The following is a 27992-nucleotide window of genomic DNA, read 5'->3' as shown; positions in this document are numbered from 1 at the left end:
AAAGCTATGCTAACTATGCTAAACTAGAAAAATATTTACTAAAAATATACAAGGAAAATGAAATTACATAGGCATCAATAAATCTAAGGATTCGAAGTGTACGGATCATCACACTTTGCTTGGCTGAGTTCTTTCCCCTAATTGCATTTGTGTTGCTTTTTCACATACGCATTTTACTCTTTCGCATACGCATTTTCCAATTTTGCCCCTCTCATTTTTCAATCATTTCTCCTTTTCTTTGTTTCGTCCCATAAAAAAACCTACCACTGCTTATTCCACCATACCAAACCTCCTCCACCAAACCAGCCGCAGACCACTACGACCCATATTTAACCAACAATTGGGCAATTTCACAAATGAAGAGAGCAAGGCAATTAAATGCATTACTCATTTCTGGGTAAATTTTGCAGATGCAAAAAACTGTTTGTCATAAAACAGTGATTGAAAGATCCTAATGCACCGTTAATTAAATTCTGATTTGCTTTCATGAAAGTTATGGAGTAAGGTTTACAAATGTATATATAGCTGGTGTTGTATTGAAGAAGTCTATGAATGTATATAGCTGGTGTTGTAGCCAAACAATTTTCTTCCACTTCCCCGATTTCACTTGCAACTTTAGTTTTACTTTAATTGAAATTTTAAACCCTAACTAAAGAGAATTGATTATATTAACTTCATTCACCAAAAATTCCTGCAATTTGATGATAAAATAAAGTAATTTCTGGTTCAATATGAGAATTAAAATTCATAATTGTATAATTTGATTAGGTTCTAGGAGAAAGAAAATTGAGAAAATTACTATTTGTTTTAGGGAAATGGTAGTGTGTGGAAAACTTATGAAAAAATGTATGTGAATAAGTAAAAGTCGTATGTGAAAGAGCAATACCGTTGCATTTTTCCTCTATTTAATTTAATTTCCCTGTTAAAAATCAAACAACTTTAGGTATGGGTTTAATTGAAGGAGTGATCTTGGACTCTTCAGTTCTGTTCCATGTCAATGTCAATGGAGGATCCACTCTTTCTCCTGCTGCTCATTTCGTCTTTCGTGCCCTCCATTTTTCCAACCTTCGCAAGGTCTCTTTCCATTTTATCTCCTATTTTAATTTAATGCATGTCTATATAACTCCTCAAATTGGTACACCTTATATTGCATGTTTCTTTTAATTGATATTCTGCAGCCAGATTAGTATGGGTTGTTTTTTATTTATGTAAATGGAGTTACGATGACAGTTTTCATGTTCACGGGGTTTGTACCCGGGTCATGAGCATCACTCCTCAATAACTTTACCAGATAAGCTAGCGACATACGCAAATATTGTTGATTCTAATTCTAATGTGCATGTAGTAACTTTGATGTCTACAGCTGTGGTGTTATAGATACAGATTAGTCAATGTTCTTACCGTCTTTATGTTGCCCCGGAAACACTTGAGTGTTTTTTTTTTTGGTGATTTTTACTTGTTTGCTTTTTCATTGTTGCAGGGAATTCATTTTGGAAAGGACCTTTCCAGTGATGAGGTTCGTTTGTCTTTTGAACTACGAGTATTTTATAACAAAAAACATTAGGTCATTCTAAGATACTATGATGTGGAATACCTTGGTCTATCAAATGATAGCGAGTAGCAAGGTTTATTTCTTAACTCCATCTCGCTCAGTTTAGGGGTCACCGCTAAAGAAATAAGTAGACGAGTAGTATGCAGGGTTGATACCCAAGAACCCATGTTTTCTATATTTACAATGGTGTGGACCTGTGTTATTCCGACTCTCCGACACGGCTATTTTGGGTGAATTTTCCTATTTTGTGGTCTAAATTGAAGTGTCGTCGGACACCGACACATGTTGACACGCGACACGGCAGTTAACTGAAGTGTCGGAGTACATGAATCTCTTGCCTTTACAGTTTCTAGAGGTCTATTTGTTTATTTGTATTGAAAGCCACCTTAATCAGTCAAGCCATAATGAAATAGTTGCTTACAACTCCCGTATGCTGCAACCTTTGGGACGACCTTCCGGAAGGGGATGACTCAGCAGCCGCTGCTGGCGAGTCTTGCTAATAAATAGCCTACCTTACGTTTATGATGCTATGCTATGCAGGTCAATCTTCAAGAAATGATTTCGAAAGAATATGGGTTTGATTGTTTCCACTCCAGCGAGTCTACAATTGAACTTTTGAAGGATGAGGTTGCTTTAGCTTGGAGTGGTACTGGAGTGCATACTTTATATGTCGTTTCTGGTCATAAGAAGGACTTGTGTCTTAAGCTTTCTGATTGTGGATTTTCACTAAGTGTACTTGGTATGTATGCTCTACTAAACAGTAAATTCGTTAATTGTAACTAGTGTACTGGAAAATCACCCATGACAAGGAATTATTTTATGCGAAAATGAAGAATTGGACGAGAGAAGAACAAAAGATAATTTGTTTGGAGTACTATTGGTGTTAGATTGGAGGCATGATTACATAAATAGAATGCATAAGCTTAAGCTCTAAATTTGTTTTACATATTTTGAACATAAGGTTTTGTTTCCCCTGTAGCGTGTTATGTTAGGGAGACCAATGCAAAATACTTGTGTTATCTGCACCTTCGCTATTATTACGTTTATCTTTATTATAGGCGGTATATTTCCACTTTAGATGCTGCAGAAATGGGTTCTAACCAATCAATCATTGTTGATTTTTTTGTGTGGCAGAAGTGTGATAGATATCAGTATAAGGGATTCAGGAGTCACGGTGTCATTGAATACTTCTTTTGTTTTTCATCCAATTAATGTTCATACCTAATACATCTATTTGTGTAGCCTTTATCACCTGATAAGTTTTCTTCAGGTGCTTATAATGTTTGAAAATTTCCACCAGATGGTGAATTTATTGAAGACACAAACCTGCATCCAAGTATCAGACATATCAAGAAATTGGAACAGTTACCTTTGGATATCTGCTGCCATAATAAAAAGGTTTGGGAATTACTCTCTGCATCCCATCTATATTGTTTCCGTTGCTGAGGTGGTCAAACAATATTGACTGAGAAATATTTTACATTGCAACAGTTACACATATTCAGACGAGACAATGAATTTGGGATGGATATAATATTTTTTATTCATGTATTGACATTTGGCCAATGAGATTTAGTCTGTGTTGTTTCCACGAGGATATCACCTCATGTCCTATGCAGGTGTTTGGTCATTGGTTGTATTTTTTAGAACTAAAGATCCTGTTTATCGTTCTGTTGATAAAACATAAGGGCTCTTTAAAAGTTTGTAGAGGATTTACTACAGGTCGTACGTGTTTCAGCCCCACCTCAATGTTACAGCTTTAGAGCTTTCAAAGTAGGAAAGATGACAACAAAGTGACAAACAGAAGCGTATAATGAAAATTGTGTAATTGCATCAAATTACAACTTCACAATAATAAAGAAGTGCGACTACTTTAGTGAGTCATTTTGTTATATCCGTTTAATTTAAACCAACAAGAATAAGTCTTCGGAATTGGAAAACAAAGAGGCACGTCAACACAAATAGGTATTGATTAGTTCAATTGATGATTGTGATTTAGCTGGTTGTGTTCATGCTTACTGTACAAATAGCTATGACTACCTTTATTTGTCGACTCGGTTGCTTATTTAAATGATTGATTTTCAGTGTAATTGATGGATGGTGAAGGAAGTGTTTCAATTCTTATGTTGATCACTCTCTTGTAAGAGAACATGACATTAGCTTTTGTCCAATCACAACCATTGGATCATTTTTTAGTTGTGAAAGGGTATTTTGTTGTGAACTTGTGATCCAAATTTGTTAACAACTCATTCATGCAGCATGCGATCTGTTGGAAATTTATACTCTGTATATTTATTTATTATTTGATGAAATAGTATAATTGGTGAAGACTTGATGAACAGGCAGCCGGAAAAGATTTCATCATAGTTGGTTACAATATGAAGCCTTCTCGCCAACGAGATTTTGCAAAGGTAAGCAAAAACATACTTATGCGAGAGCTTTGTTAATTCGACACCTCACTTTGGCAGCGTATCACATGTTTGGCAATTGTACCATCAGACACAAAACAAAACTTCATTCGAGGCAAAACACAACTTTTTCCCACAAAGTAATTGTATACCATGTCGCATACTCGCATGCAACACTTGAGTAACATAGTGTTGGAGTATGAATAATTATCCTTTATCTATACTACTTACCTTTTATCATGAAAAATATGTAGTTTTGTTTTATTTCCTTCCCCTTAAAAAAATGACGCTCATTTACTTTGAGATACAAAAGTTCCATTTAGTTTACCAAAAAAAACAACTAAAGTTCCTTGGTTTTTCTCATATTTGTCGTCAATTGTGTTCCTGTCTTCCTGATGTTTGTCAATCATATTGCTAATCTGTTGTTAAATCTAGAAGGTTAAATAAATCTATCGCTACTTCAGTACAGCGAGGTATCTCATGAATTTTAGTATAGTGGACTAGTAGTTAGATGAAGAATGATGAAGTGTTATAGATCACTAGTGTTAGTTGGTAATTACAGAGGAAAACAGTTACATGTTGGGTTGTTACTGTTATTTTTTTCTGCAGATCACTTTGTCCGACCATACTAAGTGAAGCGTATATGTTCCATTTGGCAGAGGGGCGCATTTCCATTTTATCCGTCTCAGCAGGAAATGATTTTTCTGCCTCTCACATATGAGTTACCCATGCAATTGCAACTGGAACAAATGGATGTAGTCCTCCACAAAGCAACAGATGACATTGTCTCTATAGAGTTGAACACATCTATGCCTGCCCCTAAAATTACTTACACAGATGGGATGGACAAATTGAGAAGGTAACAACTTATATCCATATGATTTCTTTCTCCTTATTTCTTAATAATTAGCATTTTAATAGTCTGTTTTATTTTGTTGCCACAAAGTGCCTCCAAGGCTCTAATATATAAGGTATGATGATATTGTCCTTGAACATAACTTTATGAATGAGCTCAGCGTTTGCAAATACATCGTTTTTGATTTATGACTGTAAATATTTGGTGGGTCAATTATGTTTCTACCATGTCAATGTCAGGACGCTAGAAGACCATCCAGATTGCTGTGTGATAGACCCACTCAACAACATATATCCTGTTATGGACCGGCTAAGAATCCAAGATGTTCTACTTGGCTTGGAAAATCTTACTACAGTAGGTCACTCTATCATCCGGGGAGCTCATTTTCTCAAGGTATCATTTTGAGTGCAGCCAATTTGTTCAATGACAATGTTTTCATTTTGTACTCAGTTAATTCATTTAACAAGCTTGGTTAATCTAGTCCATGAGTATAATTTTATCATGTAAGATGGTGATTCATTCAGATTTATGCTTGCTCTTTTATTCAAACACGCTTGTATTCAGCTTCCCAATTCTCCCATAGCTCGGAAGGGTTTGCTTCTCCCCTTCACTTATTCACAAATGCTTTTTTTTTTCTTTTTATGACAGTAAGGTGCTTTTTATTTTCTTTCCTGTGTGAAAGGAGTTATAAGGGGAAATTTATTGCCGACGAATTTTGAGCCAAGTCATGAGTACTACAATTTGATGACTTTACCAGTTATATTCATGGTTATTCTGCTTGAACTTGATGATATATTACATGCTTCAGAATGATTTTGTTGTTGAAAATACTTTGCATAGACTGGAAGCCTGAAAGCAATTCAAGTGAGATTTAGAGCTAATAACACCAATTTTGTTGATGCATATCTAGGTATAGCAGTGCCTTGATTTTTTTATTCTTTTTAAATATTTGAACAAACAATACGGCTTCAATTTGTTACAAAAAGTAATTGCATTGTGCCCTTCATCTCCCTGCCTCTTTCCATCTGTGTGCGCATAATTGAGCATGAACTCTAACCAAATAAAGTACAATCTGGATTGTATCTTCTATGTGATAGGAGACATAAACAGAACTCAGTAAGTACTTTGTCAGTCTTAATGACGATGTCTTCTTTTTGATGGAATTTGGCTTAAATACTGATTTCTTAGTACTGAATTTTGCAGGTTGACAGTTTTGATGATCTTAATTTGGGAGAAAGGCTTGTAGAAGCTAAGCTTTCTCTTCCAAGCATAGTAAAACCTCAAGTTGCGTGTGGTGTTTCTAATGCTCATAGTATGGTATTTATCTACTCTTATATCCTTCTATTTACAACGTATTATTTCAGGCATGCACTTTTGGATTATGCCCTTGTTCCGGATATTAAGCTATTACCAAACAAAACATCTATATCTATCGGTCCAACCCTTGTGCCAATCAAAGAACCAAGGTCTGAGGCCGTATGTATAAAGATGTTCTCCTTCTTCTTGCCAATCAATCTCCAATATATGCATGCTTTATGACTCTTTTCGGTGCATTGAGCTTTAAACTTGGATCCCTTGTATATTGAAGAAGGATCAAGTGAGTCCACCTCTAAGTGTTGAGTCCATGCCCAATGGGTACTAATCCAAACCATTGGATGTTGAAGATGGATGACTCAGATTAAAACCCAAAAAAGGTGATTAATAGGGTAATTAGGACACTCTCTCTCATACCCACACTAAATAATCACTAATCCACTATATAAAATTTTTCCCCTCTCTCACTTCTCTCTCATCTCACACAATATCACTCTCAAAAACCAAAAAAAAAAAACTCTCTTCCTTACTCACCACCACCGGCCACCATCCACCACCGCCACCTCCCTCCCCCCCTTTTTTTCGTGATCTGAGCCCCCACGAGCCCCACGCCATCACCACCGGCCGCCTCATGCCGCCACCACCCACAACAACACCACCGCACCATCTCGCAACCTCCACCATCACCGCCACAACAACACCCCCACTTCTCCTCTTCTCCTTTCTTCTCCCTCCTCTCTCACGCCGGGCCCAATCATCACCACTATTGCCGCATAACCATGAGAGGAAAGAGGGTGGCCGGCTTTTTTTTGTGGTGGTGGTGAGTCCAGATCTGGATGAAAAGGGGAGGGTGGGTGGCTGACCGGCTTTTATTTTTAAGTCTTTTTATATATTTTTCCAAATTTTTCACCGAGTTCATTTTTCAGAATTCTTGTTATATATTTTTTTATTCAGATTTCGTATTTAAAATCTCGTCTTGTTATTGTGGTGGTTTCAGATCTGGTTTTTTTGGATTCTTTTAAAGTTACACTCGTTCTTTTTTCAGATCTTGTTTGTTTGTTTTTTTCTTTTTTTTTCCCTCCAGATCTACCTTTTTTGTGGGTGTGGGTTGGTGGTGGAGGACAATAGTGGTGTTTGTCAGTGGTCGGACTAAAGTTACACTTATAAAGGACTAAAGTTGCACTTAAAGGACTAAAGTTACACTTGTAAAGCATTAAAGTTACACTCATAAACTTGTGTTAAAATTACATAAATTCAACATGTAATAAAGTTACATAAAATCAAATTTTTATATCAAAATGACCTTAAAATACTAAAGTTACACTTAAAATTCTAAAGTTACACTCGTAAAGCAACAACGTTACACTCGTAAAATGTTAAAATTATATAAATTTAAATTTTTATCTACCAAATCGCCTTAAAAAATAAAAATTACACTCGTAAAGCATCAAAGTTACACTCCTAAAATGTTCAAATTATATAAATTCAAATTTTTATATGCCAAATCGACTTAAAAAATCAAAGTTACACTCGTACAACATTAGAGTTAACTCATAAATCTCTGAAACTGTCAGAAGTGATTAATTTGGGGCTATGAGAGAGAAAGACAATTAATTAGTGCACAAGTAATTGATTAGTGATGAGTGTGTTTTTTGTCTTCAATCTCAACCATCCACATTGTAAAATAAAATTGGGTTGAAACGCTCTGCATGCGCCATGTGGTGTTTCAACCTTAATTACAGTTATTAATTTCAATTAATCATTATGTATGAACATAATAAATATTAATTATATTTTAAAATATATAACGGTATTTATTAATTACATTAAATAAGTACGGTTATTTGATTATAAATTTATTAAAAAAATATTTTGATAAGATTTCTAAAATGTAAACATTACGTTTATTGCGAAACTTGCTTTCAATTGAGTATAATTTCCGTTATATTAATTGAAATATTTTGATATGTATTGATGTTTAAGTGAGTATCTCACAATGTTTTACATTCAAGTAAAAAAAACATTTTGAGAAAGTTATAGTACTTAGACCATTAGATCCATCGAGCACACAAGCAAAATATATTCGTAAGAGTCATTAAAATTGTACGTGTATTTTAAAACTTAGACCATTAGATCCATCGAGTAGACAAGGAGAAAGTTATAAAACTTAGACCCATTACATTAATCTACATAGTATAAAAGATGAGTTTTTTTATGAGCTCTGATTTGGCTGCTTGATTTTAGGCTTTTGTTTTTGTTTGGGACCCACTGCAATAACAATTTGTTTTTTTTTTTCGCTCCACGTTCTCTTTCAACTTTTAATCATATTATACTCCATACGATAAAATGATACAATACTAGTTTTGAAACCCGTGATTCATTTTTGAGTTCTTATTTAGTCTTAGGCCCTGTTCTTTCTGGCTTATTTTCACCTACTTGATTCAAATTTCGATTCCATTCGATTCGATTCACCATTCAATTGATTCATTTCATTTCACTCCATTCAATTCAATTGATTTTGACTCCATTAAGTCCATTTCATTTCAAATTTTTACTCATCTTAAATTTAATAGTTATTATTAATTTTGTTATCAATAATACTATTTTTTAATATTATTCTTTATTATTATTATTATTATATTTAATAATAATGTTATTAATAATTTATTTATTATTATTATTATTATGAATATTATTATTAAAATGAATAATAATGTTATTAATGTTAATAATAATATTATTTATTATTATTATTGTTATTATTATTATTATTAGTATTGTTGTTGTTGTGGTTGTTATAATTATTGGTATTATTATTAAAATTAATAACATTTATTATTAATATTATTGATGGGGCACGCCCAACCGACTTGACCCAATAGCCAATACGGGGTCATACAAGTCAACACGCTTGCCAACATGGTTACGGATTCGCTTGATACTCTACGAATCACGAATTGTTAAAAGCGAATTTATCAACTCGACATCGAAAATACATATAACACATTTTCTATAAGCGAATCGCGAATCGATAAGGCATATTCATAGCGAATATGGTAACCATGCTTGCCAGCCATCATTTGAGGTACACATAGAAATCTATAAATACCTCATTATTCACCCATCAATGGTAAAATACTTGTCACCAACAACTTCCTCTCTCTAGAAGTAAGACTACTCGAGCTACTATGAGAAGGCACGGAAACCTTAGCTTCAAGCAAGGTCCCAACTATCCACCAATAACGTAAGGCATCAGAGAAGGACCTATTGCGAACCCTCTGAGGCCCTATTTGTTACGCGTGAAAGATCCATCCGGAGAGAGCAAGCATAGGTTCGAGGTGCCATCGTCTGAAAGGAGCGCGTTGACCCGACCCGGATTCGAGCAACGCTTACTTGAGTGTTTTTATTCGAAACAATTATTTTTACTAATATCATTATTAATATTGACATTATTATTTATTATTGTTATTAAGAATATTATTAGTAAAAAATTACTATTTTTTCATTATTATAATTTATGATTATTCATATACTCCTCCCTCTATCCCGGTCAATTGTTGTCCTTTGGTTTTTGGCACAAAGACCAAGGAAAGAGAAGGGGCCAATTATAAATGACAAGCGGACCAAATTGAGTGTGAATGATCAAATTGCTCATCAAGTTCATTCTTAAAATAGAAAGGACAATAATTGAATGAGACACCCCAAAATGAAATAGACAACAAATTAAGGACGAGAGGAGTATAATATTATAATTTTTTTCTTAAAAATATTAATTTTAGTATAAATAGTATTATACTATGAATATTATTATTAGTACAGTTGATAATAACAATAATATTAAATATTATTATTATTAATATTAATATGATTATTTTTTGATTCAAATTAATTGACTTTATTTCAAATTTCACTCACTTATTCGATTGATTCGATCAGCTCGGCTCCATTCGATTGATTCACTCCATTCGATTCAAATTTCGATTCGATTTGCTCCATTGATTTGATTCGGCTCTAAAAAGCCGTAAAAGAACAGGGCCTTAAAGTCTCAGAATCGTTATATATAATGACATACTTATATGACATATTTTTGATGTTCGTTCTTTTGAATTTTATATTAGGTATTCTATGTGTTTCGATCTTTTCTCTGTGTTTCGATCTTCTCTTTATATTTGTTTTGTACAATTTTATAAGTAGAACGTTTAATTAATGAGGTATGTGCCGCAAATAATTGATACGGATCGGTATTACTATGAACTTTTATTTCTGTTTTTCTTGTTGGTTTTCTAGTGGGTTCTGTTTTTTGGTCTGTCCGCCAATTACTTGGCCCCACTAATCATTTTCATCTAACTTAAATAACTACATCGAAAACATGAAGTTTATGCACTAATCGTCAATCAATGACCAAGTTCAACACGAGTACGTGTTTTGTTTCTAATATTGATTTTAGAGATGATCTTATCATACAACTATACATTTCTTTTATAAGATATGAATTAGAAAAATAATTAAATATGATGTGATGCCCTTAAATGAGCCGAAACCCCTAAAAAAATATATATACAACCCTTATTTCATCACATCACTCGTGTGTGAATGTGTCTATATTAAGCAATGCTATGGATACTTAGTTTTTCACCCATGTTTCTCCTATGTTAAAACTTTAAATTACATAGAATATGATTTGCCAACTTTCAATAATACCCTTTATCCATTTAAATGAAATTTATACGTTTATTTAATACTCCCTCCATACCACACCAATGGTAACATTGAAAATCTTGGCACTATTTATGGTCGTAGGAAATCTTCGATATTATTCTTAATCTATAAGACAAAATATAGTCATGTGAGATCTTGTTTGATTTATCGTCATGAATGCTATAGGAATATCAATTTTTTATAATTTTTAATAATGTGTAACTAAAGATATTCACGTTGCAAAACGTGTCTCGACAAGTGTGAAAAAGTTAATGTTACCATTGGTGTGGTATGGAGGGAGTATATGTAAGGTAGATTTTAATCAAACGAAAATTCATTTGAAATGAGGGAGTAGCAAGTAGGTATTATGTACTCCTATTTGATTTGTAATTTGTGAAATGAGAAGATTGAAAAAATTCAAAAGAGAAGGATAACATGATTTCTCTTTTATATTTGCAATACTTAATACACAAAACTACGTAATAATTACTATACACTAAATTGTTGAAAATAAAATTGTTAAACTTTATGGTAGTCAAGGTTTGTTTTACCATTATGTCATTGAGATAAATGTTCGTGCGAAAATTAATCTCAAGTTAGCATGGTTGTTTCACTTTCTTCCTTAACCCCTACTTTGAGAGTAGGAGGTTTTTTTTTTCAATTCTTAGCCATGTTAATCAAGTATTTGTCCTTTTAACTCCCAAGTTTTACTCTTCTGTTACAAAAAAATTTAACAACTAATTTAATGTTGTAATTGACCTTTGTTACACACTTTTTCTCTCAGATATAGTGAAAGTGTTATCAAACATGAAAAATGGTTCCCTTGTTTTGCGTTGTTCATCAAGTTAGGTAATTATAACCGAAGTTGCTACAAATGTTGATAGTATGATAATTGGATAACAATAGTCTAATACAATTTTGTTTACTGATTTACTAACTTGCAATGTACATATAGTTTTGCAAATGTAGTTCTTCACCATTATGAACCTTAGAGTCTAAAAATTTACTTGTATTTTTGCCTCATTTAGTTTTCAGCAGCCCACTCGTCTTGTCGCTCACCACACTGAACACATGTCACTACCCTTTCACTTTATCTTGGATGTGTAGGTTATCCGTATAGTCATGGAGTTTCTGATAAAATACCACCTATATAGTATAAACAATAAATCAAATACACTTCAAGCTAATATTAATATCATCATCGAAATTTTAACTCTAAGTTTCCATTAGTTTTTTGTGGTACTAATTTTCCATTATTGAAGACTAGAACAATGTATTTTTATTTCCCAAAAGCAACTAAAAGTGAACTACAATTACAAACAATAAAAAAATAATGCACTTAAATGAAATTAACTCTTATGAAAAGAAAAATCACGTGAACAAATTAAAATAAATAAATAATATTATGAAAAATAATACAATCTAAAGAGTGGATATTTGTAGGGATCATACCTTCAATTTCTTCAAATAATTCTCTAGGTTCAATATGAGCAAAAACGCATTCATTTCATATATATGATGTTTGTACATACAATTCTAGTAACATGAACTTGATATTTATTTTAATGGAATTACTGATGCATTGAATTAATAGGAGATCAAAGGTCATTTAATAGAAAAATAAATAAATTGGATACTAAATTCTGTTGAAAGAAAAAGATGGAAGTTGGAACATCTCTAAACTAATAGGTACAGGAGTAGAATCTTAGTAAACTAAATGAGCTTGTGAGATTTAGGATAGATAAGGCTTATTGTAATGACACGTGGATTAAAAAGGTGCTCATACTTAGCCTTTTAATATTATTTATAGATTTGTATAAGTAAAAAGTAGTTTGTCATTTAAATTTTCACTCAAAAAAAATTGCTTAACAACATAAAACTTTCTGCACAAAAAATCCCAAAAAAGCTAACAAAACTAACAATTATAAAATTCATATAAAATTTAATGAAATTAGAAAAACAAGAATTAGTCATATATATTTAAACCTAATCGAAAAACAAAGTATTTAAAAAAAATGTATTACTTTGATGAAAAGCTGACAATATCAAACCAGTTGCTCATTTCAATAATGATATTGTTTTAATTTGGTTACAAAATAATTTATTCTTTCCTAAATAAAATCAACAATAGTAGTTACCGAATCTGACCCCTTTAATAGAAAAAAAAATAAAAATGACAGATGAATATGAACATTAATGGTAAAAGAAAATCTATATCTATATAATCTATCTATCTATATAATAACATAAAAAGGCTAGATTGAGTAGCTAATAGAATGACATGTGGCGCACTAATACACTTACATGATAGATTAAAAAAAACAAAGAAAAAAAAATAGAACATGAAAAGGCAAAGTAGTAATCAATATACTAATAACTCATCTTATGTAAACAAACCTTCATATCCCTACATTACTCTACTTCATAATCATAATTCAATGCTAAACTTCTCATATTCTATGATTATAAAATCAATTCACTAAATTTCACCTATAAAAGAAAATCAAATGATAAGAAGTCTAGCACATTCCTAGAAAAAAAAAATGATTGGAAAATTTGTTCACTCTCACCTATTTATTTCATTTGATTAGTTATTCAAAACTTTTCATATATTTGCTTTGGTGTGTGTTGAAATCAAATTAATGGGCAAGAGATGAAGACATAAGATGGAAGTAGAAGAAATGAGAAAATTCCACAAGCATTTGTATTGGATAGTTCGTTTTAGGCATTGACGAACGTTAGTGAATACCCTTGAGATCGTCGATGATTGAATATAATCGTCAAACTTTGTTGAAGGAAATCCTAACTTTACTAAATTGTAGCCTTAGTTTTTAAGTCTCACATTGTTTTTATAGTGGTAGAATATTGTGGGGATGTTTTTTATATATTCATAATTGTTAATGTGTAGTGATTTTTTGGAATTAATATTATAACAAATTACAGATATTGATAAGGCAGATAAATATAGTATTCCTTAATTTTTTTGTGAAGTTGGTTAAATAGGTAAATCTATATATTTTATTTTGTATTCTTACTAATGAGTAGCATACTTTTACCTTTAAATTTATATTTTATAAGTGAGAGTGGATGTTTGTTTTATCTATCATACCAACCTCAGTTTAACTATTTTTATATGATTAAATATTAACGGTTAAAAAGAATGAGTAAAGAATATATATTAAGTCTTAGATATCATCACTATTTTCAAAACATAAAAAATAGAAGTACATAACTATTGTTAATACTAATTATTATTTTTATAATTAATACTCTCATTTTAATAAAGTTGGACAACCAAAACTATCATTTTTTTTTTGATGTTGAGTAAAAATGATATCATTAAGTTACAAAAGTCAAATGAGAATAACAAAATAATACGGAGTACGTTTCAATAACAAAAAAAAAAAAATACTGAAGAAAGATGTGAATATCAAGGCACTTACAAAAATAGCAAAAAACATTACATGAACCAACATTTATTAATGAAGACTAAGTGAAGTACACCAAATGAAACCAATCTTTAATGGTAAGAACGAATATGCAATATTGATAGAAGGTCCAATTATTACATTTGTCAAAAAAAGAAGATCCAATTATTTTCGTAGGAAAAAATTCCATCTTTGATAAGCAAATTCAGCGGTAAAATGAAAAATAAAATCCAATATAAGTAAGTAAATTATAGATGTAAAACTATTATCCTTTCATAATTAATTACAGATTTCTATAAAGGATAAAACACTTGAATTCAAGCAGAATTTTATGGCCGAAAATCAACTCTTCATAAAATTCAAAGAATATAAATATCTGAAAAATAAATGATTACTAATCATATTCTAAAACTAAATGATTATTGTAAATAACTCAAAAAGAGTACTTAATAAATATATTAATCCGTATAATTTAGTAAAAAAACTTACTCTAAATTAGAAAAAGTAATTACTGCACACATTTCATATATGAAATGAAATTAATCAAAATATCTAACTTTTCAAACAAGAGAGACTAATTCGTCTTTCGTTTCCTCAAAATAAAAAATAATGACAAAAGGTAGGAAGTGAATTTGCATTAGATAAGTGCATCCCAACAAAAGAGTGAATCTCAACATGTGAAGTAGTGATTTTATTTTTTTTAATTAAAGTAGTGATTATTTAAGATAAAAGAGGTCGAAATGAGCAGGAGGGAGGCAGAATTTTATGAAGGTAGGGTTTGATATTCGAGAGGGTTTGGAGTATATCATCCAGATTGCTAATGGGTTGTTATTGGGTTAATTGGACGGGGTTCGGTCTATCATAGTGTTTTATTTTGATTATGGGCCCAAAAGCTCCGATTGGTAGATGCGCTTTTAAGTTTTAACTGATTTCCGATTTTTTGGCCTTATTTTTAATTGTTGGGTGATGTTATTGGAGTATTTTTACATTCACGTTTATAACCCGAGTGTAAATCATTATTAACATTTATTTTCTTTCGTTTTAATTTTAATGTAGAAATATTATTTTCTGTACAATTTTATTTTTAGTATTTACGGAGTATGTATTTAGTGTAATCGTTGAATATTCAATCACCGTGCAAAATTTTGCACGGGCTTTAAACTAGTTAATATTAAATGTCATCTATCAATTATAATATTTTTCTTCAATTATAGTACATATAAAAGGTGATATTTGATTTGGCCATTATCCTTCAATTTGGGTCTGTCCTCATCCTTACCTTGTCGCTCTTCTATTTGCACCGTTGCGATAGTTTTATTTATAACTTCATCTACTCAGGATATCTCTGCTTTCGATCTATTCTACTATATGGCATTTCCAACCCTTGAGTTCCTTGCCTAATGCCGCGTCAATATGCACCTCAGCTCACTGCTCACTGCTCACTTGACTCTTAGACATGTCTCTTATTTGGATAATACTGAGTCACCTGTCCCCATGTTAACATATATGGAGTGTAGGGGTAAGCGTCCAAAATACTTGGCAGTTCTTATTTATGCTTCTAAGCTCTAGTCTTGTAATGGCAATTGATAGTTTGAGTTAGTAGAATGCTAGTTGGTTCAAACTTAAAGAACACTGCAACCTGGTTTGCAAGTCCGCCACAAATGAACTCTGTTTCATGTACCATTTGGCTCGAGGATCGCCCTACCGAACCTCAAACCACGCTATTGTGAACCTGATCTCATTGCAGCAATAACATGAAGCGATATTATGTGTATGTGCTTGTATCATTTGTTTCCTTTACGGCTGAATTGAGAGTGAACCTTAGTGTCTGCAGTAATTCTGTGAGCTCCTTGGATGTATGTTTGAGAATGGTTAGCTCTACAATTCCAAATTTGTCACTTCTAAGTGTTTTGGTCGAGCTAATGTAGTAACTGGTTCTTTATGCTCTATGGTATGATGTAATAGAGCTTACAAATTATCCTTTAGCATTGAAATAGTAGTGTACTAGTGTTTGATTGGCAAAAATTACAAGTTTTTTAATTTGAATTTAAAAAATTTACAGGCCATTGTCTTTAGTTTACAAGATTATAAGGATCTCCCGGTGCCTCTTCCAGCCATCATCCAGGCAAGTTAGAATTCAAAGACCATTGATTTTATCATGCTTTGTTTGTTTGTTTGTCTCCCTGCATTTCTTTTCCCTTGGGATGAGTGCATGAGACGTGAAAGGTGAAACAACTGAATGTACGAGGCTTTTATTTTTTATTTTTTCATATATTTAAAGGAAATGCTAACCTGTTTTAGAGAAGATAATTATAGGAAGTTGACCATGTGTCCCTGGTTTACATGATTATATAACAATCATCTCCTATCTACTAAAAGAATAAGACTCCTCTAATTTTTCCCGCCTAAGTTAACTTAGCTATAATTGGGCTGCGTTTACTCGTTTAGTTGGGCCAGAGGTGAAATTAAAACGTGTATGTGTATCCTCCTATTGCTTTAAAACCGGAAAAAATTGTGGCCCAAACACTGAGTTTTAGATGTGCAATATATTCTAGGATAATTCTATTTATGGAATTTCAATAATTATGGTTATAAATTTTACCTAAATAAATTGTTCATTCTTTATATACCACAACACTTTTAAGTAATGGAATTACTTTTTCACATACAACACTTTTAAGTAATGAAAAAATTGTAGCCCAAACACTGAGTTTCACATACATTTTTTCATAAAGTTTCCATGTTATACCCTTTTCCCTAATAATAATCAAATTAAGTCTTATGTATACCTTTTCCTTAAAATCCAATCTAACTAATCTAAAAACTTGAACAATGGATTATAATTATTCGACTAGTGAAGTAATTTTCGTTGTTAGCAATTATTAATACGTCTTATTCAAATTATTAGGTTTAATTTTTAGTGAAATTAATATGAAAAACAATTATTATTAATTAGGGTTTATGAGTGGTGAAAGGCACGGTGGTTAGGGTGGTTGACGGTTGCTCTGGGCGCGGTGGCTAGGGGTGGTGCGGTGATGGTGGTGCGATATGGGTTGTGTGTTGGTGAGGAAAGAGGACGGCTTGATCGAATACAGAGTGCTGCCATTGGTTTGTGTCAGAGTCGGGTTGTCGGTTGGGGGTACGGCTTGACTGGAGTGAGTGGTGCCTGCTGGAGTGGTTGGCCTGGTTGTTGGCTGGGACAGGGATGGTGGTGGTTAGGTGGTGGGCCGTGGTGGGAAAGGAAGATGACCGGAATTCAGCGTCCTTGTGTTGCTGTTTTGTTTGTTTTTTTGTTTAGTACTATAATATTAATTAGTTTGCTCCGACGACGATGACAGTAATGATGCACATTTGTACTGATATGATTATGAGCTTATTGGCGAAATGGATGAATTGCCTAGCAATTTGACAGTACGGCAAATGAATTTAAATTTTTTCCTTGTTATTGGTCATGTATTTTTTAATAGTTTGTCCGGAGCGACGTTTGCCGGCGACTGATCGGAAGAGGTGATGGGAAGTGGTAATGGGAGATAAGGGAAGAGAGGAAAAAATTAAGTGGGTGAGGAATGAAAAATGACAAGGGTAATATTGTAAAAATCGTATGTGAAAGAGTAAGATCCGTATGTGAAAAAGCACATCCCTTAAGTAATATATAAAATTGAATCTAAACAAATTGAATTATGGCCAAAGGTGGACGGATTTCGGAGTTGGAACATTAAGAAGGGTATGGGCAAGCTGAGAGATTATTATATGAATTGGTTTATTGCAAGAGGAGAGACGCAGGATATGAATTATTGCATGTAACAATTTCTTTTACCTTGGGATTAAGAAAAGAAAGATGTAAGATTGTTAAATTTTTGTCCCAAAGTAAGATTTGTCCCTTTCCAAGGCTTTGTTTATGGAGTTTTGTATTTGGAAATTTTCTTTTTGAGACTGTCTCACACAAAAAAATTATGTAAGATTTTCTAAATAATAAGTTCGTTACTATAAAGATAATTTTAACAACCTTCTTATATAGACCTCTTACACGTATTATAGGGCACATCTTTTTAACACAAATTATAGTATAAGACAGTCTTATACTTAAAGACGGATAATTTTTATTAAAAAATTATTCGCTTAATGCTAATAACTGTACTAAGTGAGTTATTTTTTTACACACTGGTAATTTGGTACCGCGTCTCACATTGTAAGATTGTCTCACACGTACCATTTCTTTAATTACTAAAATCTATATACACAACAATCTAGAATACCGTGCATTAGCATGGGATCTACACTAGTAGGAAAAATAATGGGCATCTAGTAGTGTAGTCACTGGCTGGCAAGTAAAGTTGTAACCCAATCGGCCAATCCCGAGGTTCAAATATGGCCCCTGCATCTGTGTGTTGGGATGGTGCTGCAAATTGTATTAGGAAGATCTCTGTGTAAACCTATTAATTGTTGTTTCCTTGTGGCCTGGACTCTAGCCCCTGAGTTTATCGTCTTTGTTTATCATACTTCAATCTAGAAAGTGAAGTCTGTATCATGTAATCGCAGGAGTATGTGGACCACTCATCCACGCTTTTCAAATTCTACGTGTTGGGTGAGAAAGTCTTTCATGCAGTCAAGAAGTCTACAGCTAATTCAGATGTTCTGATGAAAGTATTTCAAGGAAATCAACTTAAGCCTTTAGTATTTGATAGGTATGATAGTAGTGCATATTTATTTTTGTTTCGTTTGAGTGATTCGGAGTGGAAGGGAGGGATACAAGTTTGTTTGGTTAGAAAATAAGGTGAGAGAGAATGGAGGGGGAAGTCAATGAAATGATCCATTTTCTCTTCTTCAAAACTAATCAAAATCACTCCAAACATGTGAAAGATTTGGAGAGAAAAACATCTTTATCCTCCATTTCCCCTCCCTCTCTTTTTCTTCTCACTATCCCCCTCCCCTCCCTTTCTTTCGTAAAATTGTATCCAAAGATTTCAAACAAAGTGTAAAGATAACTTGACCATGTTCTGATCTATAATGTCATTTGGAACAGAACCTACTATTTGCTAGTCTTGAACTTCGGAAATAATCTAATAAAGCATAATAATTTCCCAAACTGCCTACTTCTTTTATTTTAAAGTGGCACTTGATAACTGCAATTCGCCCGCAATTTTTAGAAAGGGTTAAGGTTGCATATATCCAATTTTTCGACCCACCATAAGTAGGACCATTTTGAGGCACTGGGTAATGATAGTGTACTAAATCTCATAATGCCTTTTTCCTGATAATTTTGTTTTCAGCTTAAAGTCACTACCAACTGCTGAGAAAAATGAATTCAAAGAGGAAGCTATTGATCTCGAGCTTGTGAAAGATGCTGCAAGTTGGCTAAGAAGAAAGCTCAATCTCACAATATTTGGCTTTGATGTAGTTGTGAGTACTCATAAATCTTTAATGGTCACTCCTTTCTGCTCAAAATTGATGTCATATATGATCGAGAACATTTTCAGATTCAGGATGGCACTGGTGACCATGTGATAGTGGATGTGAACTACCTGCCTTCGTTTAAAGAGATACCAGATGATGAAGCAATTCCTGCATTTTGGGAGGCGATAAAAAGTAAGTTTAGGGAGAGACGGGAAGGCAAAAACTCGTGAAATACAACGGCTTTTTATTTGCCTGAAATCAATGAAGTGTTTGTACTCGGTTTGTGAGGTATTTCGTCTTAGTGACAGCTAATTGAAATAAAAAGATGTCAACCCTCAAGATATTTACAGTTTGTTTCTTTGCGGGTTATTAGCTGAAGTTAAAAGGAGTATGTTGTGAACATTTTTTTTGGGCACTTCTAATTGTGAGAGTTTCAGCTACAATGTGGTCACTCGGGGTCAGGTTAAAGAGGTTTGGGTCGTATTGAGCTTGGGTTTTGTCAGGTTAATATCAGGTTCGGGTTAGTTCCACTCCATGCTGCGAAATCTCCAAGTCGGGTTGTATTGAGTGACAATTGATAGTTGAGTTGTATTCTCTTGGGACCAGTTTGGGTTCGGGTTCGGGTTCGGGTTCGGGTCGGGTTGGCAACATATAAATTTAGGAAGATTTTGATAACTACTAAGGAAGCGTTTGGTTGGCAAAAGGGGAAGGAAATGGAATGAACAAAGGGAATGGAAAGGAAAGAAAAAGGATACCCTTTAATTCTCATGCTTGTTTAGTTAAAATATTTTTTGGTGTAGACCATTCGGTTTAGTTTGGATTCGAGCGGAGTAGGACCACTAGGGTTGTAAAGCTCTCTTTCATTAGTTTTAACACTATTGCATTCCTAGGGCTTGAGCACGAGACTTCTGGTTAAGTTAGAACAACCCCTTGCCAACCAATCTAAGTGCTCATGGGTTATTTGGTTAACATCTGAAAATGAAAGAAATTGAAACACCCAAAACAACCGGCCACCATACCTTACCTTTAAAACCACCACCATCATCGATCATATACCTTTGGTGCATGTCCTTTGAAAAGGAAAGAAATTGAAACACCCAAAACAACCGGCCACCATACCTTGCTTTAAAACCACCACCATCATCGATCATATACCTTCGGTGCACGTCATTTCCGCTCGTTCTTTCCTCTTACTATTCGAAATCCCCATCTAACCCCCAACAAAACCACCACCGCCACGAACACCAAAATTTGACTCCCTAACATTCAAAATCAAATCTCACCCTTACAACACACTAGATCGAGGGCTTTTGGTGGTGAAGGGGTTGATTTCCAGTGCGGGGGTAAATTTTTGGAGTTTGTGGTGGTGGTTTTGGGGGGTGGGGTTAAGATTTTGAATGGCAAGGGGAAAGGTCAGGTTTTTATACGATATTAGTATTATTATTATTTTATTAATACAATGTGTAGGTGAGATGGAATAATGAGACGAAAGCATGAGCCAAGTTGAGTCAAGAAGGGTCAAAGAGGAAAGTTAAATGGGGAGTGAAAACCGCATTGAAAAGCCAAGTGAGAAGAGAGCATGATCAACTTTTGACTTTTATCAAAATCATGTAAAATTCCCTCCTGTTTCTCGACAAATGCCAATTCACCATTTTTTTTTTGATGACGAGGGGGTTGAATCCCCCCGGGCTCATGCATTCCCGCATCACCACATGGACCATGTAAGTCACCTCCTTCGGGAGCTGCAGTGGCCAAGTGATCATCGCCCCAGCTGGTAGTCGAACTCGGGACCTCTTAACTCCTGCATTTCTGCAAGCTTCAAGGTTTAACCCAGCTACCACTGGACTAACACAACTTGGTTGCCAATTCACCATTAACCACCATCAACCTCCTGCAAATTCGTTCAACCATGGACGCCAGCAAATCCTGAACACGGGATCAAAATTCGAGTTCAATTCACCTTGCATTATCATCACAACCTTCAGCCCAGCTCGCCCTTCACTCCACCTACACACAAACACCCTAGTTATTTTGTAACAAGAACCCTAGTTATTCCACTTTCCTCTTTTTAATATTTCCTTAATCAGATCTACAATTCTCATTAGTTTACATTTAGATTAGTGGGTTGCAATTGAAGGAAGAAGAGATTCATTCTCCTTATTTCAATCAAAGTTTGTTCCTTTAATTACTATTGGTACAATTCTTCTCTTAATTTACTTAGTTCATTTATTTACATGCTATTATTGCGTAATTACTTGTCTATTCAACATGCATTATCTTGCTTGTTTTTGTAGACACCTCGTTTCCGCACCTCTCGCCAACCACCCAGTGATGATTGAGCCGTATGTTTATTACGCGGAGCGATTTATAACATTTCATAAGTTCGTCGACACGTGATAGCTCAAAAGTCGAGTCAACTTCATGGTCGATCTACGCGTTGATACGGTCGTTTTGACAGTAATTAGAGTTCATTTGGAGTCCGGGTTAAAAACCGCTGCCATTTTCTAAACCGTCTTAAACCCGAGTCGGAATATTCTGGAATTTTTCGGAGTAATATTCCTGAATTTTATCTATTATCACGAAAATGTCTACCTTGCGGAATAAGGAAGCCTACATCTTCCCTAATTCCTAAAACCAATCGCGGAAATCTTTCTTGCGGAGGAGGAAACGGCCCAAGAGAAAATGCAGCAGGTACTGCGCCTCTTAGAAAGGTCGCAGTTCCTGCTGTGCCTTTTCTTGGGCCGCTTTTTCTCCGGTTTTCAGATTTATTCCGTATTTCTTTCCTAATCCTACTTTTTCCATAATTTCTCCACGTGATTAGTATAAATAGAGGCCTCCGCCTCACATATATCTCACGCGAGTGTCCGCCCTTCTCTTCTCCCTTTGCATTCTAAGACCGCGCTCTTACTTTTCGACGCCTACGTGCTTGATCTATTCAACCACGTAAGCTCAAATCATTATGAGTACCAGTCACGTTTGCATGACCGACCAATTTGACCACTACACTTTCATCAACTCAATTAATTTGTTCTAAATCCTCTTTAAAGGGCTTTTTCATATTACATCGAGTCGAGCAATCACTAATACGACAACTTAGTTAATCTCGCTTCGTCAAACATGTAAGGCTGAGGGTGTAAATCCCGATTTTATTTACTGTATTTTATTTTATATTAATTAATGTACGAATTTATATCATAAATATGCTCAAAACCGTTTTCAAAAACCAAGTTTCAACCGTTTTGATAAAAACAGCAGCGATATGACGTCGAGAAGAAACGCATCAATTGATGCGCCTTCTGGAATAGTCGCAGCATCTGCTGCGCCTCTTACAGGGGCTGCTTATCAGTTGTTGCTCTTCTTCTTCTTCCTCGTGCCACTATTTGCTTTCATCTTCTCGTCTTTTCATCTTTTCTTCTTTATTTCTCCAAATCTTTTATTAGTTAAGTTTCCAAATTGTTTTATTAAATCCTTTTCAATAATTTTCTGACTTAAATCCCTTATAACTAATATTTGCGGGTTTTCGTGACAAATTCAAACCCGACTTTTAGAGGCTCGATTTGTCCATATCAAGTCCCTGGAATTCGTCTTTTGTACATATTTCTCTTTACTTTTCAGATTTTGTTTCCTTTTGCTTCCAATTTCCGACTCTAACTCGAGTTTTGTATATAAATCCGTTTCCGACATCGCACAATAACTAACTTATAATATTTCGTTTCAATTCGTTTTTATCGCTTTATGACGGTTCTTAATGCATGTAATCTGACTAAATCACCTTCACTCGAGTTATATAACGGTAATCAACATTAATCAACCAACAAACGGTAACAATTAACGAGTCTGACTTTTACAGTCAGAACCCAACTCAAGAACAGACGCACGGTCTGATACGCCTCTTCTAAGGGACGCAACAGATGATGTGCCTATTCTAAGATGTTTTATGCCTCTGAACTCATCTCATTCAGACGTAGGCATTCTAGTTAGGTTTTAACCGACTATTATTTGTATTATCGCCAACAATTCGACATATTTTCATACTTCATTTCCTTTAATTATTTCATTTTTTTTACCCCTTTTTCATTTCTTTTCTTTTCAAAATCCTTCTTTTTCGGGCATATTTGTGACGTAAATTCAAGTTATCCATTGTAATTCAATTGTAATTTATTTCTTTTTATTATGTATTTATTTATTTCGTATTATGTATGATTTATTTACTTGGCGATCACATGTAATTAATCTAACCTCCGACTTCGACCCATTTAATTGCTAAAATTGTTTGTTAACCGGCTTATTCTAAATTCACATGTTAGGATTAATCTATTGGATGTTGCATAGCATGCATACAATTGACAACATATCGAGTATAAACAACTTCCCTGATCATTAGTAGAGGCCGTTTCGAGGCGGGTGGGATTAGGTGTTCAAATAAACGAGCTTCCTAATACGTACCCTCACCTCTTACTCAAGATCTCTGTGAACATCCGTGTTCATTGGCATCACGAGAGTTTGTAGATACCTCATTTCTGCACCTCCCGCCAACCACCCAGTGATGATTGAGCCGCATGTTTGATACGCGGAACGATTTTATGACAGTTCGTAAGTTCATCGACAAGTGATAGCTCAAACACTCGAGTCAACCTCATGGTCGTCATCTACGCACCGAAACGGTCGTTTTGACAGTAATTAGAGTTCATTTGGAGTCCGGGTCAAAAACCGCTTCATTTTCTATAAACTATTTAAATGCCGAGTCGAAATGTTCCAAAAAGTTTTGGAATTCTCTAGATATTTATTCCTAATTTTATTTTAATATCTTTAAGGAATTATCTTCCGTATATTGTGTTTCATGGAATAAGGAAGTGTATAACTACAGAAATTCCATAATAAAACGCGGAAATCTTGCTTGTAGAGGAGGAAACCTCTGAGGAAATGACGCAGCAGGTGATGCGCCTCTTCCAAGAGTCGCAGTGGCTGCTGCGCCTCTTCCCCGGCCCTCTTTCCATGTTTTCGAGAATCTTTCCGTGATTTGTTTCCGTATCTGTGCCATACCTAAACTCCTCCGTGTGTTTAGTATAAATAAAGACCTTCGGCCTCCATATTTGGTACGCGAGTGTCCGCCCTTCTCTTCTCTCTTTGCATTCTAGACCACGCTCTTCGCTTTCGACGCCTACGTGCTTGATCAATCGACCAAGTAAACTCAGATCATTCTGAGTCCCAGTCACGTTGCGTAGACCGACCAATTTGACCAACTCCACCTAATAAATCTAATCAACTTTTAAATCCTTTAACAAGGGCACTTTCATATTCGCATATTCGAGTCGAGCCATCACTAAACGATAACTTAGTCAATCTCGTTTCGTCAAACATGTAAGTCTGAGGGTGTAAAAACCTATTTTATTTATTGTACCTTTATTTTGTATTATTAATGTAAGGTTTATATCATAAGCACATTCAAAACCGTCTTAAAAACCATTCTTTAAAACCGTATTTGCAAAACAGCAAAGATCTGACGTCGAGAAGAAATGCAGCAGCAGCTGCGCCTCTTCGAAGAGTCGCAGTACATGCCGCGCCTCTTTCTGAGGCTGCCGCTGCTTGTGCTCTTCTTCTTCTTCCTCGATCTTCTACAACTTTTTCTTTTTTTCTTGTTCTTTCCGCTTCTCTTGTTTATTTCGTTTTCTTTCGTTCGTATAAATATATAATCATGTTCTATTTAATCCTTTTCAAATTATAATGCTTAATTCGACATAAATCCCTTATAATTCGATATTTGCGGGTTTTCGTCATCTTATTCAAACCCGGATTTAAGAGGCTCGGTTCGTTCATATCAAGTCTCTTGAATTCGTCTTCGATACATGTTTTTAATTCTGTTTTCGTAATCTTTGGCTTCCACCATTAGCTTCGAGTTTGTATATAGACCCGTTTCCGACACGAATTTGATATTAATCATGTAAACCGCTGTAAATTCTCACCCTTTGATTCGTTTTATGACATTAGTATGCGTGTAATCTTCTAAATTACTTCAACTTGAGTCTAATATCAATAATCGACCTTAAATTCACCAACGAACAATAACAATCCGCGGTTCTGACTTCACAGCCAGAATCCAACTGGAGAACAGACGCAGGAAGTGTTGCGCCTCTTCCAGAGGATGCAGCAGATGCTGCGCCTGTTATGGATTGGTCTCTGTCCCTAAATTCTTTCTCGCTCTGACGTAGCTCCTATTACGTAATTAATCAACTATTAATCGTATTACCACTGCTAATCCGACATATTTTCGTACCTTTATTTTAATTTCACTTTTAATTTTATTTCCTTCTTCAAAATCCCGTTTTGAGCGTGCTTTTGTCGTAGACCAAATATCCTTTGTAATTATTGTAATTTATTTTTTTTCGTATTTATTATTATTATTATTATTATTATTATTATTATTATTATTATTATTATTATTATTATTATTATTATTATTATTATTATTATTATTATTATTATTATTATTATTATTATTATTATTATTATTATTATTATTATTTACTTGGTTTTCATATGTAATTAATCTAACATCCAATTCCGACCCAATTGAGTGCTAAATTGCGTGTTCACCGACATAGTCTAATTTCACATGCTAGGATTAATCTACTGTTTATTGCATTGCATGCATTACATCGACAACATATCAACTATGAATAATTTCCCTAATCATTAGTAGAGGCCACTATTGAGGCGGGCGGGATTAGGTGTTCGATTAAAGAGCTTCCTAATACGTACCCTCACCCCTTACTCCAGATCTCTGTGAACATCCGTGTTCATTGGCATCCACGAGAGTCATTCTAGACATAGAATGCTAAGGGTAACGAGTTCTTAGTGTTCATGTCGCTACTTTGTGTCTTGACATGGCACGAGGTATTCGAACGGTTCCAATTTCCCATAAAAATTGGTGGCGACTCCACAAATGCAGGCTCATTCAAAAGCCCCCTTCCGCGCGCGCCGCGGGTGGCCCATGTCCACAGAGTCATTCTAGATATAAAATGCTAGGTAACGAATTTCTTAGTGTTTGTGTCGCTACTTGTAATACTCCGTATTTATATTTTGTAAAATAATATTATATTGTATTTATACGAGTTACATTTGAGACGGAATAATAAAATAATAATTATTATTATGAGATGGTAATGATAATAATAATAGTAATAATAATAATAGGTTGTTATTATGTAATACGATACATGTATAATATATGTATACTATACCCACCTTATATACTCCCACCTCACCTTATACACCCTTATCCACCCATCAACCATATCCAAACACAATCTCACAATATCCACCAATTTTAGAGAGAAGAGAGAAATGAGAGATGAGAAGAAAAATGGAGATTTTGTCCCCCTGCCTCGAGATCGTAAGGTAAACTGTCTCACACTAATTTTTATATTATTTTAATTACCCGCCCCGACCTTGACTGGCCATAGACCGCCGTTGACCACCCATTGGCCCCGTTGACCACCCAAATTAAGGGTTTGACCGAGTTAATATACATGTTTATAGCTGTTTTGTGCGACGATCTTAAGACGGATTTTTGACCCATAAACCGTGGCTGATCTGGGTTGTTTTTGTGATGGTTGTGTTGAGGGGAGAGAGGAGGTCATAGTGGTGGTCTTGGGTGGTGGGCAGGGTGGCTGTGGTGGTCGTAAATCGAGTCTAAAAGGGGGTGTATGGACTGTTTTGTCTTGCTTATGTTTGTTGTGGTGGTTGTTGTGTCGGGGCTGCTAGGGCTGGTTGTGGTTGTGTCATAGGCTGGTTGTGGGGTGGTTAGGTTAGGGGTTGAGAGGGGAGTCGCATGGTGTGTTGGGGCTAGTGTCCTTTACAGTTAGTGCAAGGACTTATAAATCTCTAAAAGGATCAAAGGGTATACTTTTGTATCATAATCAGTTGGTCCACGTTTATCAATAACGGTTGGCTTGCTAGATAAGTTTGACGTTATTGTCATACAGATGGCGGTGATCAACTGGTCCCTAAAAGTCACACCTATAGGATACGTTTGAGAGATGTGACGGTATGAAAATACAAAGTCATGTTGACGCTAATATGACTAACCGATTAGTCGAGTTATTGACTAGTAATTAGTCAAACGCGATGTTGAGATAATTATTTAATACGGATTAAATAATAATGGCTAAGACGAATTAAGCAGTTAATTCGTAAATTGAATATAAACGATTTATATTTAATTAATGTATATTGAATTAATTAATTATACAATATTGTCTTTGTCGGACAAGTATTAATATATCGACTGAGTCATGTTACTAGTTGATATTTTAATAACCGATAACCGATGACAATTTATA

At 34.4% G+C, this 27992-nt stretch overlaps 1 protein-coding gene across 4 annotated transcripts; it reads left to right on the top strand.

The window, feature by feature from the left end:
- Positions 1-893: 893 nt before the first annotated feature.
- LOC141642758 (inositol 1,3,4-trisphosphate 5/6-kinase 4) lies at positions 894-20036 on the top strand. Of its 4 annotated transcripts, none has more exons than XM_074451678.1 (12): positions 894-1074; positions 1481-1516; positions 2093-2291; positions 2853-2950; positions 3895-3963; positions 4653-4819; positions 5056-5209; positions 6020-6133; positions 16319-16381; positions 18796-18941; positions 19527-19656; positions 19734-20036. In XM_074451678.1, exons 1-12 carry the CDS (start codon positions 946-948, stop codon positions 19878-19880), a joined length of 1452 nt encoding a protein of 483 aa, XP_074307779.1. In that variant the 5' UTR covers positions 894-945; the 3' UTR covers positions 19881-20036. The 4 variants fall into 4 exon arrangements, with proteins under 4 accessions (XP_074307779.1, XP_074307778.1, XP_074307781.1 ...); XM_074451677.1 differs by having other exon boundaries at positions 4620-4819; XM_074451680.1 differs by lacking the exon at positions 16319-16381.
- The last annotated feature ends 7956 nt before the right edge of the window (positions 20037-27992 follow it).

This window comes from Silene latifolia, chromosome 2 (assembly GCF_048544455.1).
Source record: "Silene latifolia isolate original U9 population chromosome 2, ASM4854445v1, whole genome shotgun sequence".
Taxonomy (NCBI): domain Eukaryota; kingdom Viridiplantae; phylum Streptophyta; class Magnoliopsida; order Caryophyllales; family Caryophyllaceae; genus Silene; species Silene latifolia.
Note: the sequence above shows the minus strand (reverse complement) of the source record. Positions and strands in the feature narration are given on the sequence as shown.